The following is a 20404-nucleotide window of genomic DNA, read 5'->3' as shown; positions in this document are numbered from 1 at the left end:
AGAGTCTGTGAGAGACAGAGCCGTCGTGAAAGGGTCTGGGGAAACAAACCAGGCAGAGGGGCAGTGGGGGGGGGGGTGCTCGTGGGAGGCCGCCACAGGGGCGGCTCAGCCTGAGGGCTGCCTGCATGGCCCAGCACAGGGGGCCTGGCTCCCCACCCACGGGGTGAAGTGAGTGAGGGTCCAGGTTGGCCTGCCTGGAGCCAGTAATTGCCCCATGCCACCCTCACTTTGCGTTGGCCTTTTCATCTCATCTCAGCCACTACTGGGCTGTGTAACCTCTGGCGTCCCTCCCTGCGCCTCAGTTTCCTCTTCTGTAAAATGAAGGGACTTAACTGTATCAGCAGTTTTTCCCTTGGGGTCCTGAGACAGGGCATCGGGGGCATCCGCGGGCAGCTCGAAATTTAGCAAAGCATTGTGCGTGTGCGTGGAGGGACAAACACCCAAGAGAGCATCTTTCCGGGAAGATTCTTGAAGGGGTCCATGGCACTTCGGAACCCTTTGAACGCCGAGGTTGTGCCAACACTTACACGCGTGGGTCCCCTCTCCTCCATCCCAGAGCAGCCTGTAGCTTGTGGGGAGCCCCTGGACGATGCACACACTCACCTGGGTCCGGGTCTACGAGTAAAGACATCAAGGAGAACTGCAAAAAAGCAAAAACGAAAACAGAAAACCAACACAGGGCTGAGCAAGGTTGAGTCTGCTGGCTGGCTGGGTGCCTCCCCGAGCTCCTGCCAGCTGAGAGGAGCTTCTCCCAGGGTCACATATCAGGATCAGGAGCGCTGGGTGCTTTCGGATGGCTGTAGCTGGGACGGGTTAGAGGGAGGGGGCGGGGCCTCTTTGAAGACGCCCCCTCCTCCCCTTCTTCCCGTGCCCGTTGAGGATTCTCCTTGGTAGGGACTCGGTGCTTGTGCCTACCCGGGCTCAGGCTGTGGCATGGCTGCCCAGGTATTGACAACCATGTCCCTGACCGTGATGAACACGTACGGAGCCTCTCCTCTCTGCCTGATCGTGCGTTGCTGCATTTCATTCCTATAACGGCCCTATGAGGAGGCTTCTATTAGCCCATGTACAGACGAGAATATTGAGGCTCACAGGTCACACAGCTGTGGTCAGATTCGGATTCACACTCCAGTCTGGGGGAGCCTTGGGTGACAGCTCCTTGGACGGGGGATGGACAGATGCTTAAAACTCTCCAGTGCCTTCTCATAGTTCTTGGAAGAAAACACAAGCACCTGCCACAACCTATAATCCTCCGGCCATACCCTTCCCGTCCACTGCCCAGTACTAATCCCCAGCCACACCCGGGTTCAAACTGGTGCTGGCCAAGGTCCTCCCACCTCAGGGCCTTTGCACCTGCTCTTACTTCTATGTGGAAGGCTCTCTCCCGTGACCATTGCTAGGTCTTAGCTTAAATGTCATTTTCTCCAGGAGGCCTTCCCCAGCTCGCCGTGGGTGTGACACGCCCCCCACACACTGTCTTGTCATTATACCCATTCATTTCCTCCATAGTTCTTCTGCCATGCCGCTCTTGTCTATTTGCATGGTATCTATTTCTTACATTGACTCTGCCCTCCAGAAAGGCAAAGATCTCGTCTGTTTCATCACTGATGTATTACCCCATACGGAGAGTAGGCACATGACAGCCCCGAAAAAGTTTTTGTTGAATAAATAAACAGTCTTATGAACAATTCCTTTTAGAGCACAGTACTTGTCGGAAGAAGAAAGTTTTATTCATTTAAGAGCTGGAAATATATTCTTTTACTTAAGTCGAGGGTAAGCAAACTAAGGCCCTTGGGGCCAAACCCAGAGGTGTCGTTTTATAAACACAATTTTTTTTAAGTTTGTTTGTTTGAGAGAGATGGAGACAGTGTGAGTGGGGGAGGGGCAGAGAGAGAGAGAGGATCCCACGCAGGCTCCGGGCACAGAGCTCGGTCTCATGAAACCGAGAGATAATGACCTGAGCCAAAACTAAGAGTGGGACGCTCAATGGCAAACAGAGTCTCGTTGGAACACAGCCATGCCTGTTTTTAAGTGTTGTCTTCGACTGCTTTTGTGCCACAACGGCAAAGGCGTCGTGATAGAGACCATACAGCTCCAGATATTTCCTATCTGGCCCTTTCCAGGCGAAGCTTGCCGACCTCTGATTTGGAAAAGGAGGGCTCTGTCACCCGCACAGTTCTCCCTTTTGGGTCTTGGCCACCAGAAGACACTGGTCAATGCGATCATTTTCCCAGCACTCGTATCAACCCGGGGAGTGTGGTATACTTTCCTCCTCTCCCCTCAGCAGAGGTTTGAATTTTCTGTTTGACTGTAGGCCCCCTTAACCGTTTTGGGAACTAGGCAGATGATACATTGGAAAGGACAGGTAAGGCGCACCTGGGTGGCTCAGCCGGCGAAGCGTCCGACTCTTGATTTTGGCTGAGATCACGGTCTCGTGGTTTGTGAGATAGAGCCCCACATCGGGCTTTGCGCTGAGCGTGCAGCCTGATGAAGATTCTCTCTCTCTCTCTCTCTCTCTCTCTCTCTCTCTCTGCCCCTCCCCCACTCACGCACGTGTGCGCGTGCGCTCTCTCTCAAAATAAAGAAATAAACTTTAAAAAAAAAAAAAGAAGAGGCAGGTTAAAAAAAAGAATGCACCGTGACTTGAGGTACCGAGGGCGCAGTATCCACAGTGGAATTCTTGACAAAAATGCTTCTCCCGAGTCTACTCACGAGAAGCACGACAGACGCAGGTTGTGGCCGTTCAACGGAACAACTAGCCGAGGCCCTGCAAAAATGGCAGTGCCGTGAAAGACAAAGAAGGTGGGAAGGCTGTTCTTTACTAAGTGAGAGTAAAGAGACGTGACAACCCAAGGCCATGAGAGGTCCTGGATTTAAAAAAAGAAAAAAGAAGCCGTAAAGGACATTGTTGGGGCAATCGGGAAACTGGAGTGTAGACTGATGTTAGAGAATCTTATTGTGAGCCTTATTCTTCCCACTCTTCTGTAGGTTTGGCAAATTGTGACATACACCGCTGGGGAGGGGATGGCATGCAGAGAGGAAGAGTGGCCATTTGCTGTCTGGACGGGGCCCACGCCTGCTTAATTGCCTCAGGGTCATCCGGCCTGGTTTCTGCAAAGAATGACATGGGGCGGGGGCGGGGTATCTTGTTTGGGAAGGGGGTTGATAGTGGGGAGCCTGACGGAGAAAGGGCGAGTTCAGGTCTTAAGGGTGTTCCTGGGCTTCGGGACTTGAACGGGGTAGAAGAATCCGAAGGTGACTCCTCCAGGCTTGAGCACCAGGGCGGTAACCAAGGGAGGGCCGTGAGACGGCCCTGAGTGCAAATGTGACCCCTCCTGCCAACTCTGCGTCGATCCGGTCCTTCGCCCTGCATCACCTTCCCTCCACGGAGCTTGTCCGGAGGGCAGGGCCTGCCCCTCTCCCCATGCTCCCCCAGCCCAGAGGAGATAGCCCCTGAATTCTCCCATTTGCACTGAACAGTGTGGACCGTGCCTGGCCACGCTCAGCCTTCGAGAAGTGGGCAGGACAGGAGAGAGGACTTCAAGGAACATGGTTCCTCAGGGCCCAGCGTGGGCAAGGCCCTCTGACGCCTGGACCTGAGCCAGAACCCCAAATCTGAGCTCTGAGCCGGAGCGGGAGGGCCAGCCAAGTGCTGCGCTGCCCACAGCCAGCAGGTGGCAGACGTGCCCTTCCCAGGAGCTGAGCCCTCGCTCTCGGGAGAAACCAAACAAAACGCTGTACCTTTCTGGGGCCTGGGGGCCCTGCAGATCCCGCTGGCTCTCGGCGAATCTGAAGCAGCTGCCGCCCAGCGATGCAGCCTGGGCTGCGAGTCAGGGATCCAGACCAGGCCCACTCGTTTTGTGAGCCACTGGGTCCGCCTGCAGAGATAGGCTGCAGCGACATGTGGAGACCCACAGCCCAAACACAGGCTGGGTAGCTGGGGGACCATATGGGAGAGGCCAGGCCAGTAGCCAGTTATTTATGCCATAAGTCTGGATCCTGAAACTAACCTGGGTGATGGGGGTGGAGGAATGGGGAGGCACAATGTTTCATCCCATTCTGGCGTTCAGTCTTTCCACGGAGACACTTAAAACGATACAACTCCTACTCCTGGGACTTGCAAACGCAAGGAGGAAGACCACGAAAGCAAAAGAATAAGAAGGGGGCGGGGGAGGAGGAGACAACCGTGGTCTCAGTTGGCATACATCAAGAGCTGACAGTGTGCCAAGGACTGTGCTCGATATTTTACATGCATTCCGTCTCGTTTGCGGCACACGATGCTTGATCATGGAGGTACTATAACTGTGTCTATTTCAGAAGTGAGCAAACCGGTTCCCAGAGGTGAGGATGCCCACAGTAACTCAGCTAGTAAATTGCTGGAGCCAGGATAGAATGGAGCCAGTCTTCCACCGGAGCCCTTGCCCTTAACCTCCGTCGCTATGAGGGCTGAGGAGAGCGTGGCAATCGTACGCTTTAACGGAAGAATGGAGGAGAAAGAAACAGAAGTACTACCGAATTCTACAAGAGGCAGGTTGTGAAATCAGACCTCTGTCCTTGGAAAGCTTTATGAAAGGCCTGTCCGGGCTGGCCCAGGCCTGGGAGGACAGAGAGAGGACTGCTGGGCACCAGCGACAGCTGTGGAAGGTACAAAAGTCAGCTCGAGCCTCGGCCAGGCCACGGTGGCCAACGCATCTCAACAAACATCTGCACTCAGATCAGGGGGGTGTGCAAGCCGCTGCCTCCTTCTTTTACCGCTTCAGTTCCTTGTCTCAACAGGGATAAAATAGCAGCTTCTAGTATCTTCTAGCGTCTTCTAGGCTAAGGTTTGTTAGGGGGAAAGACAGGGAGGGCAGAGAGAAGGATATTGTCCCTGAGTCTTACTGATTTACAGCGTAATCTCCCCGGGGGTGAAGAGCATGGGAGTCTAATCCATTTTGTCCTCTCTTTAATCGAGTTTAAGCTTTTTCGAGATTTCATCTTTAATCTAGATTATTGCAGCTCAGGTTCTTCCTCTGCCTTTCAGAATTCTAAATCTTCTGGACAACAAGAAGGCAGAGGCTACCAGTCTGAGTTGGCGAATCCCAGGAATTAGCTGGTGGAAAATGTTCTCAGAGGATTGGGACGCAGAAGAGGGGAGATGTGGTGCAAGACCTGTCCTCTGGGGCCAGAAGCTTGGCTTAGCATGAACCAACCAACAATAGAAAATTGGGACTCTAGGGCCACCTGGGTGGCTCAGCCGGTGAAGTGTCCAACTCTTGATGTCGGCTCAGGTCATGATCTCAAGATTTGTGGGATGGAGCCCCACCCTGTGTTGAGCTCTGCGATGATAATGTGGAGGCTGCTGCAGATTTTCTCTCTCTCTCTCCCTCTTTCTCTGCCCCCCCCACCCCCCCATGCGCACTCCGTCTCTCTCAAAATAAATAAGCTTAAAGAAAGATTGGGACTCTAATCCCTCCATCCCTTCCTCCTTGGATGTTCTACCATGAGCTGGTTGTGGATCAACACGGAGAAGCCGCGTTATTCCCAAGGGCAGTTGGGTGGGAGATAACTCTGCCCCGTGACCAAGTGAAGCTGAAGTCACTGGCCTAAAAGGGTGGGCCAAAGACAAGAGTGCAGCGTTCAGCAGGCCAGTCCTCACTGTTGGACAAAGAGCTCAAGGTCAGGGTGAGATGTGGTGGTGACAGAGGACAGAGGTTGTCCGTGTTCCCGTCACCAACCCAAGTATTGCCCCATACCATCCCCCCACTGCGGCTCTGGCTGCAGACAAACTATGATGAAATTCACAGTTGTGCAAAACCACGTAGTCCTTTCCCCCCCAAAACTGTGATAAAATCCACGCAACACAATATTTTTAATTTTAACCATTTTCAAGTGTACCATTCACTGGCATTAGTTACACGAACATTGTTGTGTAACCATCCCACACTATCTTTACCCGAAGCGTTTTCATCATCCCCAACAGAAAGTGTGTAGCCATTAGATAATAACTTTCTCCTCACTCCCCGCCCTCCCCTGATCAGTACCCGAGTAACCTGTATTCTATTTTCTGGCTCTGAATTTGCCTATTCTAGGTACTTCATATGTGTGGAATCACAATATTTATCCTTCTGTGACTGGATTTATTTCACTAGGCATAACGTTCTCAAGGTTCATCCATGTTGTAGCATATACCAAACTTTCATTCTTTTTCAGTCTGAGTAGATTTCCATTGTCTATCCATTTTGTTTATCCATTCATCTGTTGAGGGACGCTTGGGTTGTTTACCTCTTTTGGCTATTGCGAATAAGTTGCCATGCACATGGCAACATGTAGAAATATCTGTTCCAGTCCCTGCTTTCCATTTTTCTGGGTTATACCTAGGAGTGGAATTTTCTGGGTCTTAGGGTAGTTCTATGTTTAACTTTCTGAGGAAGCACCATCCGGTGCTCCGTAGTGGCCGCACCATTTTATATTCCCACCGACAGTGCATGAGCGTTCCAATTCTTTCACATCCTCATCAACACTGGTTACTTTCCATTTAAGAAAATTCTGGCCATCCTGATAGGTATAGAGTGGTGCCATTCAGTCCTTTTCTAGTCGCAAGGAATCTTGCCTTTCTTGCTTTTGTACATACACCACACAGGGCTGTCTCAGGATGGGCAGGGTTCGCTGTGGCTTTGCTTTAATCTGAACCTCAGGGCAAGGAGGGAAGGCTTTAGCGGGGGAAATACGGCAGCCAAAGAAGAAAGCATTGGCCCGCGGTCTGTGTGGGTGGCTTCCTTCTCGGGAGCCTGGGTGAAGCAGGACCATAGTGACGAGCAAGGGTGCATTGTGCATTGTGGAGAGGAGTGGGTCTGGACTCTTCATGTACAGAGGGGTAAGGCCCAGGGGGATGGAGTGTTCCTATAAGGACATGAACTGACTGGGGCAGGGGAGGGACTCGAGGCCAGATCTCCTTGCTCTGTCAATCACCTGCGTAGCCTTTCTACCTTAACGCTCAGAGCTTTAGAGCCCATTTCAGGCCTCTGCCCAGGTGACTGAGGGCTGGAATGTAGCTTCACGTGACAAGCAGAGATGGGATGGGGGAGAGTAGAAGACTTCCATGGCATTTGCCGTTCATTTCTGGAGAACTTGGTAAAAATTCAGTTTCCTGAGGCGCCTGGGTGGCTCAGTCAGTTAAGTGTCCGAGTCTTGGTCACTTGCTCAGGTCACAATCTCACGGTTCATGGATTGAGCCCCAGGTAGGGCTCTATGCTGGCAGTGCAGGACCTGCTTGGAATTGCTGTCTCCCTCTCTCTCCGACCCTCCCTGGAGCGCTCTCTCTCTAATAATAAATAAATAAATAAATAAATAAATAAATAAATAAATAATAAATTAAAAAATTCAGGTTCCTGGGCCCTATACACAGATATCGTGCGTCCATGGGCCTGGAGTGGGCCCAGAACATGAATTTTGAACCAGTACCCAGGTGACTTTGCCCTCAGCCTCGCTTTGATTATACCTGCCTTAGGCATGAAGCTCCTGGCCAAGGGAGACTGTGGGCTGATCTCTCCTCTTTGCACAAGTTGTTGAGTCGCTCTGTGCCTCAGCTTCCCCGATTGTAAAAGTAAAAACGTCCTTACCCTCATGTTTTATTCCAGGGCATATGGCTGCTTGTGGGGAGTGCAGCTTTTGCAAAGAATTGGGGAGGATTGAGGACGAGGGATAAACACACGCCTTTCTGGGTGTGATAGTGCAGGTGGAAGGCCTTTGGAAAGGCAAATGAACAAACAAGACAAAAGAGTGAGATGGGTCTGAGGCCTCTGCCACATGGGCATGATCCTGAAGCTGCCTTGACTTCCGTGCTTCCTTTGGTGTGGAACTGGTGGTCCCCAAACTGATTCAGCTGGTGCTCCCCAGGGCATGACCTGACATCAGGCACAGCGTAAGACGGTCACTCCCTTCCCAATTTCACCATAAACCCTTCCAAACCCATCACAAAGGAGAACTGGGTGCTGCCGGTAAGTCTCTATCCTCTCTACCTCTTGCTAGCCTCCCCTTCCAACAAGGAGAAAGCAGGCTTCAGGCTCTGAGCATTTGGGTGGCAAGTGTAGCCAGTTAGAATTCAGTGACGTCATTTTCTTTGATTTTTTTTTTTCCAATATAGTAGTGACAATTTCCTTTAAAAACAAATCTGTTGAGCTAGAGAAAAGGTAACTCTGTTTAACAAACACATTAAGAAACCGGTTTGGGCTTTAGGGCAGACCTGGGTTTGAATCCCCATTCTGTAGCCTCCGGGGGTGGCCATCTTGGACAGATTCCTTAGCTTTTCTGTAGCTTAGTTTCCTATCTGTCAAATAAGGATGATATGGGTGCCCAAGCCATTGGGCACTTGGGAATGAAGTAATAAACATTAGGCACACAGTATCTGACATATGATAGAGACTTAACAAATGGTTGTGCTATGATTATGATTATTAGCTACTGTTGTTGGAGAGTTTGAGTTTTTCTTTGCTTTGCTTTTTTTTTTTTTTTTTTTTTTTTTTCCTCTTGCAAATCATGGGCACGAGTAAGGAGAGCTTGCTAAGCATAAACTCTTCATGGAACTTGTTTGTCGGGTCACAGGCACGTCACACCAGTCCACCCCCTTATTTTTCCTGGGATCTTTGCCAAGTCCTAAGCCAGAAAACCTTGTTATATTAATTATGAAGAAAAAGCATGTTTTATTTAAAATCCCGGCTGCCGAATATTCTGCCATGCTGTTTCTCTGTGACAGCAGAATTCCTTTTGCATTTAGGGAACCTTAATGAATTTAAAATATAAATACATCTGTGCCTATATACACATGTGATTTCCCGCGACCTGATTTCCCTAAATACCAGCATATACCGCCAAAGCTAATGAGTTGGAATTGTGCTTTGGATCAGTTTTGTATAAAAAAAATCTGTAAGAAGTCGCAGTGAACTTCAGTCCCTCTCTTTTCCTTAAGACTCTGTGGTTCCAGCAAGAGGGAGTGACGTCCTTCCTGGGCCTGAAGGAGACTTGGATATTCTGGAACCTTGAGGCTTAGAAAGGGGTGGCTCTTACTTTCCCATCAAAGGCCTAGTTCGGTCCTGGGGGCTGTGCAGATGTGAACCCTGAAATTAATCAGACGCTGAACCCAGTTACTTGACCATCCAAAACAGGCTCCAATCCTTCAACATCCATAGTGTTTCTGCATAATAACAGACAACCCGGGCTGTCTCTGTCTCTCTCTCCAACTTAGAACCTGGCCGATAATGTAAATCCATCCAGCAAAAGAGTATCAGTGGTAGAGAGTGGTAGGGCCTATGGACTCGGTGGGGGGCGGGGGGGGGGCGCACTCAAGTTTCTTCTGAAACTGGGAATGGTAGCCCCTCATCTGGCTGGTGCCAAGCAGGTACGTGAGCCCCATGTTACTAAAATGTCTGGTTTGGGAGTGCCTGGGTGGCTCAGTTGGTTGAGCCTCTGACTTCGGCTCAGGTCATGATCTCACAGTTTGTGGGTCCGAGGCCCGCGTCGGGCTCTGTGCTGACAGCTCGGAGCCTGGAGCCTGCTTCGGATTCTGTGTCTCCCTCTCTCTCTGCCCCTCCGGCTCACACTCTGTCTCTCTCTCTCTCTCTCTGTCTCAAAAAAATAAAAATAATAAAAACGTAAAAAATAATAATAATAAAAAATAAAATGTCCGGTTTTCAAGAAAAGCTGGGGATTTGTGCTTCTATGTGAAGTGTTCTGATTTGCAAATGTTGCCAAACAATTGAAAGAAAATTAAAATACTCTTCGGCTGACCTTTTACCCCCTAAAGAAAACTCAGTCTGTGAGCAGAATGGACTCCCAAGTTGCCAGTTTGCAGATTCGGGTCCCTTCAAAACTTTCTGTGGTGCTCTACCTGGGAGGATACTAGAGTTCTAGAGTTGTTGAGTTTAAACTCGAGGGTTTAAGGAGTCTAGACATGGGAGCAAACATGTGTTTTAATTATAAGGTGCATTGCTGGGGAGAGAAAAGCCATTGTCTTCTGTCCTCTCTAGGGATGGCCTGCCAAGCCTTGTCCTCTGGCTTCTGACCCTGGAGAAGGTCAAATTCCATTATGGCCAAGCCCAGTGGCCAAGAACCACAGCAAGAAGAGATTTTTGAGCCCTGGGCACGGTGCACATCCTCAATACAGTTGAGTGGGTCTCCTGTAACGGGCAAGGAGTGGGACAGATCTGAGCCTCGGTCCTGGCTGGGAAGTTAGTTGAACATCTCTGGGTGCGTTTCTCATCCATAGCACAGGGGCAACAGTACAAGGCTGTGCTGGAGACAGGTGTTCATTCAGGAAAACCAACTCTAGCTCAGGCCAGGAAGGCACTTCGAATGAATTTCTGGTGCCCATGACAATAACATTTGTCCAATACCTCTTTGGATCACGGATATCTGAATAAAAATCTAAGTTAGAGATGAGCCCATGGAGAACTCATTATAGGGTTTGCTGCATGACCTAAATTCATGGGAGAGTGTCCACACATCCTCCCAATGGATAGTGATTGTAGATCCTGTGACCACTTTTCTTTAAAGTTCCAGGGGCACATGGAGATCGCTGCACCCCAACCAGCAAACAAACCCCTGGACTAAGAGCTTCCTGCCCCTACACAGAGGACCATGTCCCTGAAGCTCTGTGGATGGAAGAAATCTCATCTTCAGCCCGAGTCCAGGCGAAAGACCTCATCCAGACAGTGGACAGCAGCCTGTAGGGTAGAGCTCAGCTTGACTAGAGGCCAAGCTGTCCATCTTCCCACCTGTAAAATGGGAACAATAACACTACCTACTTCTTAGGGTCCTCCCAGAGATGAACCGATCCACTGTAAAGAAAGAACCTGGCCCACAGGATTTCTCATTAAATGATAACAGTTGGTGATTATTTTTAGCTACGTGGGGTGGAAGAGACTGCCCAGCCCATCTGGCTGTGTGGCTCCCTCCCCTCGATGATGCCCCTGCACTCTCCAAAGCATCTGAGCGAGTTGGCCACTTTCCCCTGGATGTCTGTGGACTGGCCCGTGGAACGCAAGCCGCCTTCCCGACCACCTGTCTGGCACACATCTGGGGTAAGAAAACATTCCAAAGCCCTGAATCCTCTCTTTGGAACTGACTAAGCTCATTGCCCGAAGGCTATCTCTCATATTTTCTCTTTTATCCATTATTGACTTATAATTTCATTGCTAACCCTAAAAATTCACTGGGGCTTGCACCAAAGGGAGTTTTTGGGACCATTACCGTTGTGTGAACTTCAAACAGACTGCATCAACTCTCTCCTTGCCTGCAAACTTTAGGATCTAATTCTTTCCGACTGGTACTTTCTCTGGGCCCCTTGTGGGCCTCTGATAATTTCCACCTCTTCCTCTAGACCTATGGTATTTCTGCTGGGTCTTGTCCCCAGACATCCACCAAGCAATCAAATGATGTAGGGGCTTGAAAATTTGTAACTGCAGCCACAGCACACATATACCAGTCATCACTGGTGAAAGAAAATTCTCTCAGAGGTGAGTCACTTGACAGCTTAATATGGGCCAAAGGAAGGTGTCTGAGGAAAGTTTACCGAAAGGGGAGGAGAAGCTCTTGGTTTTGAAGCATCTAATGAGAAAATCTGAAATTTAATCTGCTGCCTACAGGGAAAGCTCTATGGAATAGAATGGGAAATAAAATGCAAAGGTATTTAATAAGATAAAGGGGTTATGACGGCTCTTTCTGTTGTCATCCCTTGATTCTTCTCTACCTGCCCCCCCCCAAAGGGGTACATTCTCTGATTTAATTTTTTTAATGTTTATTTATTTTGGAGAGAGAGAGAGAGAGAATACAAGCAAATGGGGGTGGGGCAGAAAGAGAGAGACACAGAATCCGAAGCAGGCTCCAGGCTCTGAGTTGTCAGCACAGGGCCCAATGCGGGGCTCGAACTCACAGGCTGTGAGATCACGACCTGAGCTGAAGTCAGACACTTAACCGACTGAGCCACCCAACCTCCCCTTATAGAGATGTCGTATTCATTCTGGAAATTTAAAGGGGAAAGCGCTAATATTTATTGAAAGCCAATGCATTGCTTCATCCAATCAGCCATGGCCCTCCCCAAATCTGTGACAGATTATCTGTCACTTGGTTTGCAGTAGGGGAAACCGAGGCTCGGCGTGATTATGTTTTGCCCAATATTCCACAGCTAGAATGTGGCAAAGCTGTGATTCAAAGCGCTGGCTCCAAAACCCATGCTCATGCCTCAAACCACATCTGGTAGGGAACCCCAGGAGGCTCTGTTTCTGTTGATGGCCCCTCTCCTGTGCCCACAGAGATCCAGCTGACACTCTGGAACCACAAAGGCACACAGCAGGGGCCGACATCTCCACCGCCCATCTGCTTCCAAATGCCTACGGTCCCCACGTAAGACCCGCAGATGGCATTTCCTCTCCCTGCTCGCCCCCACCTCCCTTGGGCCCCTGCTGACCCTCCTTGTCCCATCTGCTAGGGACAAGGGAGAAAAAGCTACCCACGAAGCTTCTCTCCAAAACTCATCCACCTAAGTAAAACCAGACTCATACGCAACGAACAGGATTCTCCCCTCGAGCCGAATCACAGGGGTTCCTCCCCTACTGTTGCCTCAGATGGCCAGAAAACTGTACCTCTGTCAACACGTGCAAAGAGTCTGTAGCTTTTAATGGCTTCTCGAAGGGTTCTCGGAGATCCAGGCCAAAGGGTTCTCCGAGCCCCTCGTCTTGGCAGATTTGCTCGCCCCGGTCCCCTTAGTGGCAAGGTGCTCACGGAGACTCTGCTCCGAGGGCTCGAGTCAGTTGCGTGGGTTCATGGACTTGGCTTCTCGACAGCAACTAACATTACAGGCTGCATTGACTCTTACAATCAGGATGTATTCAGATTGACAACACGTGCCTTTTACAACCCAAGTTTCTAGTCACTCCCGGCCCGGGTGCTTGAACCTGGGTCGAACCCGGGTCCGCCTCATAACCTCAGCCTCTCAACTACGGATATTTGAAAAGGACACTTACCCCGATGGCTGCCTTTCCCACCAGAGCTGTTACCAGCACAATATGGAGATGACACATTCTGGCGAGCATCTGTGCAGTTGAAGGCCTCTTGTTTTGCTCGACACACAATTTCTTTTGCTGTCTATGCCTTTACGGGGGAAACATGTCCCCAAGGACTCAAGAACAAAGGATGCCAATTATTAACTAGGCATCGAATACTGTTTAATGTTTTGCAAACCAACTATCTTGATTAAACAAATGGCCACTTTGGAGCTGGGCTGAGTCACGGGGTGGTTTCTCTTCTGGGGAGAAAGTATCCAAAGGAAGTGGCAGGGTTAAAGAGCCCCAGCCCCTGGGTGCACCCCGGGGGCTGGCGAGTGTTCGATGCGGAAGGGCCGATAGTTAACTACCGTCCCACGCACGGGATGAAAGCCCCGGTCGGGTAAGGCTTCCGCTACAGGCCTTTGCCGTCGCTGATTCAGACAGAATGTTAACGGAGTTCTGATTCATCAAATCTCTAAACAGAATTAAGGCATGGACGGGCTCCTAACAACATCACACTCTCTATTCATGAAAGATAAAGGACGCAAAACTGCTATTGACAAACATTGATCCTGGGCCCTTTGAAGCATTGCCCATGGTTGCTTGTTGGCTTCAAAAGTTTTCTTTTAAATCTCATTACATCAGGTTTTCTGCTTTTTAATTATTTTTTTTTCTCCTTTCCTTGGAGTCTTTCTTTGATCAAGAGGGTGAAGAAACCGTGATGCTCACATCCGGGGCCGGTCCTCCCTGTGTTCTGTATTTAGCTACCCTGGTTCCAGGTAAGGTTCCATAAAGCAACGTTACCTCTCAAGCGTGGGTTCTCAGGAACACGCTTATTGATTTCTTTAATAAGCATCATCTTGAGCTCTTGTAATCACCTGACTGCCCACAGTAATCTATGTGAGGGCTCCGGGAATCCTCCTGCCCGGGGCCGGCATCCGGGTTCTGAAACCTTGCCGCCAGCTGAGGCGGGCGCTCGCTCGGGGCTCCTGCTCACCCATGTGCCGTAATCTATTTGGCACACGCAGGACCGCTCAGTGGCTGCTTCCACCTTTGGGAGACAGGTTGCCAGCCGCGAAGGGCCCCATGGGTACCAGCCCCGGAGAAGGCCAAAGTCAATGCCTCAGCCACGAGATGTCCTTGAAGGACAAACCGAGTCCTATCGTTTTTACCTCCTAAATAACTCCGAATATGTCTTCTTTTCTCCACTTATTTTCTCTCCATTTCAGGCAGCCATCAACTCGCTCCTGGTCAATATCCACCTGACCTCTATGACACAGGTACACACCAGTCCCTTTTTCTGGAAAGTTCTCTGAACCCATCCCTGTGTTCCCCTAATCTTCACTCCCACCCTAACTCTGTTCTTAACTCCAACCCTCATTGCTCTTGAGCAAGTTTACTTGGTTAACTCACCCAGTCAATGCATCTTTCTGGTCTCAGCACAGACATGACTTCTTCAGAAGGCCTCGTGTGTTTTTCCTCCATAGCGCTAACCAAGGTCATGACTGCGGACCTGTATTACTATTTCACGAATCTTCGTTGCCCACTGTTCCCACCAGACCGAAAGCTCCTAAGGCAGGCGTTCTGTTTTGCTGGCCATTGGATTCCTGGCATAGATACCGGGCACTTGCCTGGCCCATGGTAGGTGTTCGTATATCTTAGATGAATAACCGCTTTATTAAAGTGACAGTTGGATCCTTATTTATTTATTTACTCACTTACTCATTTATTTATATTTTTTTAATGTTCATTTATTTTTGAAAGACAGAGAGACAGACAGAGCATGAGCAGGGGAGGGGCAGAGAGAGAGAGAGAGAGAGAGAGAGACAGACCCCGAAGTAGGCTCCAGGCTCCGAGCTGTCAGCACAGCTGGATCCCGACAAGGGGCACGAACCCACGAACCCACGAACCCACGAACCACGAGATCATGACCCGAGCTGAAGTCAGTCGCTTGTCCGACTGAGCCACCCAGGGCCCCCTAAAGTGACAGTTGGATACTTTATAATCAGGACACCTCCAATAGCATAACCAGCTCGATGTGAGAAACTAAAGTATTTGTGAAATTTCAAACATGCTTCAACTTGTTCACGAAGTTAATATCCATCGAATATGCACCAGTGATCTGCCGTGAGCCAGGCATTGGCAAAGCAGGGACGGGGCAGGCAGAGAGAACTTCGCTCTCAAGGGGCACACGTTGCGTAAGTTAATTTTTGGTTAGTGATAAGTGTGAAAAAGAATGAAACAAGGTGACGGACCAGAAATCCTTGTGGGTGGGGGATGTTTGCTGCGTGGGTCACCCGTGTGGCTCTGAGGCCACTGCTGATGGTTCTCTGACCACAGAGCAAGGGCCAAAGAGGCAGAGCACGGGGGGGGGGGGGGGGTCTGCTGTTTTCCACATTTAAACTGCAGACCTCACGGCACCTGCACAGTTGGTTATAAGAAGAAATAGACATTTTTAGGCAAGTCAAATCACCGAATCACTGAAGTGATGCAGGCGTCTCTTTTCCCCTCCACAGCCTTGTGTGAACTCGTGAACCTCTGATCTTGTGGAGTCTCAGAAAACCAGAAGCTTCTCTTCCTGGGTCAACAGGAAGTGACCTCAGCACACTTGTGGTTCATCTTTTTAATACGGATTGATTTCCCTGACATGTAGTCTCTCCTTTATCTCAAGCAAAAATTGAGCAATTTTGCTCTCCGTGTAATCACTGCAGGCCTCCCACATATTGTCTATTTCCCCAAGGCTCTGTTATCACAACAGTGTGGAACTGAATAAATTTCGGCACATGGCCCTAAAGGAGAGAATTCTCTAAAAAAATGTGTAGTCCTTTGAATTGAGGAAGACAAAAGGGTTAGCTTATCGTGTAATATGTCTGTATCTGGGGAGTTGGAACGGACCTCCCTGGGATCTCTGGTTTTTTGGGGTTTTTTTTGTTTTTAAATTCAAACACAGAGCCTTTAGTCCTCATTCCCATGTGGGTGTCTGATGCTATCGGGTCAATCTATTCTGTCCAAGTTCTGGGTGACATTTTCTCAAGAGTTGGGTTCCATCCCACTGGAGAGAGCCCCTATCCTGCCTTGGGGAGGGGGTGCCTTGGGACTCTGGTTCTCTGTGGGCTGATTCTGCCACCCTAAGAAAAGACTTCCTCACGGTGACCTTGCCAGAGACCCACTCTTTGACGTACTGGTTAGGGATTGTTTTTATACAGCAACCAACGGGTCTGAACCAACCTGTTCTGTGTTTATTTGTATTTACGTAACAACAGTCTTCTTCTTCCCGCTGGGCCTTCAGCATGGGGGGGGGGTGTAGTCTGGGGGGCGGGGGGCAGCCTAGAGGAGTACCTGTGAACAGCAGCTGTGACTCAAAACAGACCTGGGAGAGCCCCCACTCTGCCCACATATCCCCGCTGTGGGGCTTTGAGCCAGTCATTTACGCTCTCTGGGCTTCACTTTCCTCATCTGTAAAGTGGGGAAAATATAGTTGCTACTTCATGGCATTACTGAGAGGTGCACATGAGAGCACAGAGGGAAGGTGCTTACTTAACTCAGTGGCCCCCATAGAGTAGATTTGCAGAGCATGCTGGCTTTGATATCACTAACGTCTTTTTGTGGGATGAAACTTGCTGAGCCCCCCACCCTCTGAGATGAAAGGGCCCCGTGTTCAGTGAGTCTAGTCTCCAGCCCAGGGAAGGAATGAACCCCTTCACGGAGGGGACCTTTATCTCACATGTTCCTTCTCGGACAGGGGTCAGCAACCTTTTCCCGAAAGGACCAGATAACGGATATGTTCGTTTTTTTCTGGCCGTGCATTTCTGTCGTGACTGCTGGGTCCTGCCGCCTTGTCACCGAAGCAGCCGCAGAGAATGTTTATGCCAGTGAGCGGGGCTGTGTTCCAATAAAACAGTATTTACAACACCGATCCCGGAGAAAGTGACGGGATACAGCTAGAGCATTGCACAACTTGAAGGGGCCCCTATGGAGACACGTCGGAAGCCAGTGGAGGGGCCTGGGCTGATGTGACACCACTGCCCTCAGAAAGTGTGCCCCCTGCTCCAGAATCATCAGAACTCTGTGGGGCATGGGGATAAGGACGATTGCTCATTCATTCATTCCGCAGGTATTTATTGGGCGCCTACAGCATGCCTGTGCTGTATGGGACAAAGAAGATGGGTCAGGTGCCAGCCTCATGAAGTTACATTCTCATGATGAGCTTCACTCAGATTCACGTGACTGGGCTTCCATTAAATTCAGAAAGGCTTCCCAGGGCGCCTGGGTGGCTCAGTCAGTTGAGCGTATGACTTGGTTTTGGCTCAGGTCATGATCTCCCGGTTTAGTGAGCTCGAGCCCCACGTCTGGCTCTGTGCTGGCCGTGTGGAGCCTGCTTGGGATTCTCTCTCTCTCTCCCTCTCTCTCTCTGCCCTTCCCCCACTTGCATTGTCTCTGTCTCTCTCAATAAACTTAAAAATAAATCAATAAACTTAAAAAAAATTTTTTTTTTAATTCGTAAACCCTTCTCTAACCAGAGAAGAGAAGACATCTTGCAGGGAAGTGCTCCTGTTCCTTCCCGTCATTCCCCGAGGCCCCTGCCTGATCCATTAACTTCCGGGGGGGGGGCCCTCCTCTGGGGGAAAGGGAGCTGGGGAGTTGCCTTGTTAACTTGGCAGGGGGCCGGGGTACCTTTCCCCGTGCTGCACCAAGTCTCCCCGGTATGTTCACGTCCACCGTAAACTTGTGGGTACTGCCCACCCCCTTTTTCCTACTTAGGAGATACTAGGGTGTCCACCACCCCGCTGTGTTTATGAAAACAAACCAACATTTATGGAGCAGCTTCTGTGTTGCGGGTGCCTTTACACTCCTAAGCTCATATAGTCTTTATTACTGCCCCATAAGGTGATTTGACCCATTTTATCGTCAAAGAAAACCACACTCAGAGAGGTTCAATACATCGCCCAAGGTCACCCAGCTTGAGACAGAGCCAGGTTTGAAGCCCCTCCCACTCTACTGCGTGGACGCCAGGGTCTTGGGATGTAGTTTTGCCAGGTCAATCTCCACGTTGTCTTCATACTGACTATTATATATTATTGGGGGTAGCAATGTGCCCAGTGGGTAGTAAGGAAACCCTGTCCTCCAGCATCAGCCACTATTGTTTGAGGCTGGGTTTCCTGGGAAACCCATACGGAGATGTTGGGATCTGTGGGCAGGAAGTTTATTGGGGAGTGCTTTTAGGATCACTACTCCTAGGGGAGTGAGGGGAGCGGGACAGGTAGAGGAAGAAGCTGGCTTGCAACGCAGTCACAACAGAGGCCCATCTCACGGAAAGTTCTAGAGCTGGGCTGGCCCTCAGTGTTGTCCTGCCATGAGCCATGGGGTAGGCCTCTGTACTGGGATCATCCCGTCACTGGATGTGGGCTATCCCCATGGAAGGAGTGTGAGTGTGGTCAAGGCACCTCTGGTGAAGGGAAATTCTCTGAGAGGAACTCAGCGGAGAGCCTTCCGCAGCCAGTACCAGGCAGCTGAGGGAAAGAGGGCCCCACCTGTGGAGAGGGATCTGGTGGCGCCCCACAGCACCCACCCCGACTATTAGCCGGAATTTGCTTAGCTGGAAAATCCGACTCAGGAAACCTGAATGGTTCAGTCAAGTTTTGGATAAGCATCCCCAGTCCATCCTTGGTCTAATTCAAGATGGCCGGAGCCACATTCGTGGCCAGGCTGAATCAGGTCCGTGGGGGCAATTACGGATGTTTAATTGGAGCAATCAATATCAAGCAGCAAACCAGACTGCTATTATGGAAATCATAAATTCTGCGCTGTTAATAAACCGAGCTTATTTATAGCTGAGTTCCCCACTGGCCAAAGATAAAGGAAAACCCTGATCATTTGGCATGATTTTCATGACACTTAAGTCAGTTTTATAGGAAAAATAAAGGGTTTCCCCCACCCCCCGGGGGGTCAATTCCGGTCAATTTCGATTTGAAAAACAAAACCCAAAAAACCTTGCAATCTGATGAGCACAGGCTGCAGTGGATAAACAGGATGGAGAATTCCACTGACACGTTCGCCGGCCGTCTCTTGCCAAAATGAGCCCTGCTCTTTGGCCGTTGGTGGCCGTGGCTCCTGTGATCCGCGAAGTTTGTAAAGAGACAAGAACCATCCGTGCCGCACAGCTGTGTGACTTCCAAGTGCAACGTGCAGCCCGATATGAATTAAACACCTCCGGATCTTCACACAATAATTGATCTGCCCATTTGTAGTTCTTTCCTTTCTTTAATCTTTCCGTGGGGCTTCAATCTTCCCTCTCATATTTTAAATTTCCTCTGTTCGGTGGTTGTCTATGGCAGAGAGTGGGGTGGTTTTTTTTTTTTTTTTTCCTCCCCGATCTCTCCCATCCCATCAATCAGTTCTGCAGAAACACAAGTCTGTCCCTTGGATCTTCAGCCTCACAAAGAGCTATCACCTGGGCGATGTGATGCTTCTTGTTCTAAGTGCGGCTTTGATTTATTAAACATTTTTGAATGAAATTCTTGCATACGTTTTGCATGTTGGGAAGCCCTCCACCCCCACTCCAGCGTATAGAAAACCTGAAAGAGAGGTGGGGTCTGGAGATTTGGGTGTCCCTTTCTGTCTAGACTCGTCGCCTTTCTGAGTACAGCGTGCTATTTCCAAAAGCCTTTCTCCTCTTGCAGGAGGCAGACCTCTGAGCGCCCACCCCTCTTAAATGTACTTCTTCTAGACAGGGCCTGACATTGACATCTTTCCTAAGCACATTTGCTTGCTAGCCCTGTGTTGTCCTGGCAAGAGCCTGGGTTGGCATCAGAGCTAGTGGCCAAGCTATTTGCTTGCCGTGTGATCTTGAGCAAATTAAAAAAAAATTTTTTTAATGTTTATTTGTTTTTTTTGTTTTTGTTTTTTTTTGAGAGAGAGAGAGAGAGAGCAGGGGAGGGACAGAGAGAGAGGGAGACGCAGAATCCAAAGCAGGCTCCAGGCTCTGAGCTGTCAGCACAGAGCCCGATGCGGGGCTTGAACTCACGGACCACGAGATCATGACCTGAGCCGAAGTCAAATGATTAACTGACTGAGCCACCCAGAAGCCCCAATTAAGCAAATTTCTTCATCTCCCCGAGCCTATCTTAAATAATTTGGGGGTAAATTAACTGTGATGATATATGGGAAGGCGTTAGACATGGAAACCACACACATGCATACACACACAGAAGCGTGTGATTTATCTCCCCTGATCGTGTATTCTTTCATTCGTTTTGGAAGAACCCATTAAGTGCCGGTACTATGGCATTCGTACATGCACAGGGACGTTTATCTCTGCCAAAGGAAAGCCAACTAGGCAAATCGGTAGCTATAAAACCAGGTGCTTGCTGAGGCCAACTCTGAGC

The 20404-nt window shown here is 49.8% G+C and overlaps 1 protein-coding gene and 1 long non-coding RNA gene across 7 annotated transcripts in view; one reads left to right on the top strand and one right to left on the bottom strand.

Moving 5' to 3' along the window:
• Positions 1-13157, bottom strand: part of HABP2 (hyaluronan binding protein 2) — a 33058-nt gene extending 19901 nt beyond the window's left edge. Inside the window, exons 1-2 of one of the 2 annotated variants that reach the window (XM_086680920.1) lie at positions 12999-13157; positions 604-640 (exon numbers count right to left, since the gene is read on the bottom strand). In XM_086680920.1, coding sequence (XP_086537046.1) covers positions 604-640; positions 12999-13067 — 106 coding nt within the window. In that variant the 5' untranslated portion in view covers positions 13068-13157. The remainder of the gene's footprint in view (positions 1-603; positions 641-12998) is intronic. The other variant, XM_086680919.1, reaches the window with a different exon arrangement.
• A 78-nt stretch (positions 13158-13235) lies between these two features.
• LOC147576175 (uncharacterized) lies at positions 13236-17478 on the top strand. Of its 5 annotated transcripts, none has more exons than XR_015241837.1 (6): positions 13236-13419; positions 13708-13798; positions 14249-14299; positions 14507-14660; positions 15029-15217; positions 15536-15821. It is a non-coding gene; the product is annotated as an uncharacterized LOC147576175 (long non-coding RNA). The 5 variants fall into 5 exon arrangements; XR_015241838.1 differs by having other exon boundaries at positions 13239-13419; positions 15138-15217; XR_015241836.1 differs by having other exon boundaries at positions 13239-13419; positions 15113-15217.
• Positions 17479-20404: the final 2926 nt, after the last annotated feature.

The sequence above is a fragment of the Puma concolor genome, chromosome D2 (genome assembly GCF_028749965.1).
Source record: "Puma concolor isolate L17-30 chromosome D2, mPumCon1.1.hap2, whole genome shotgun sequence".
NCBI lineage: Eukaryota > Metazoa > Chordata > Mammalia > Carnivora > Felidae > Puma > Puma concolor.
Note: the sequence above shows the minus strand (reverse complement) of the source record. Positions and strands in the feature narration are given on the sequence as shown.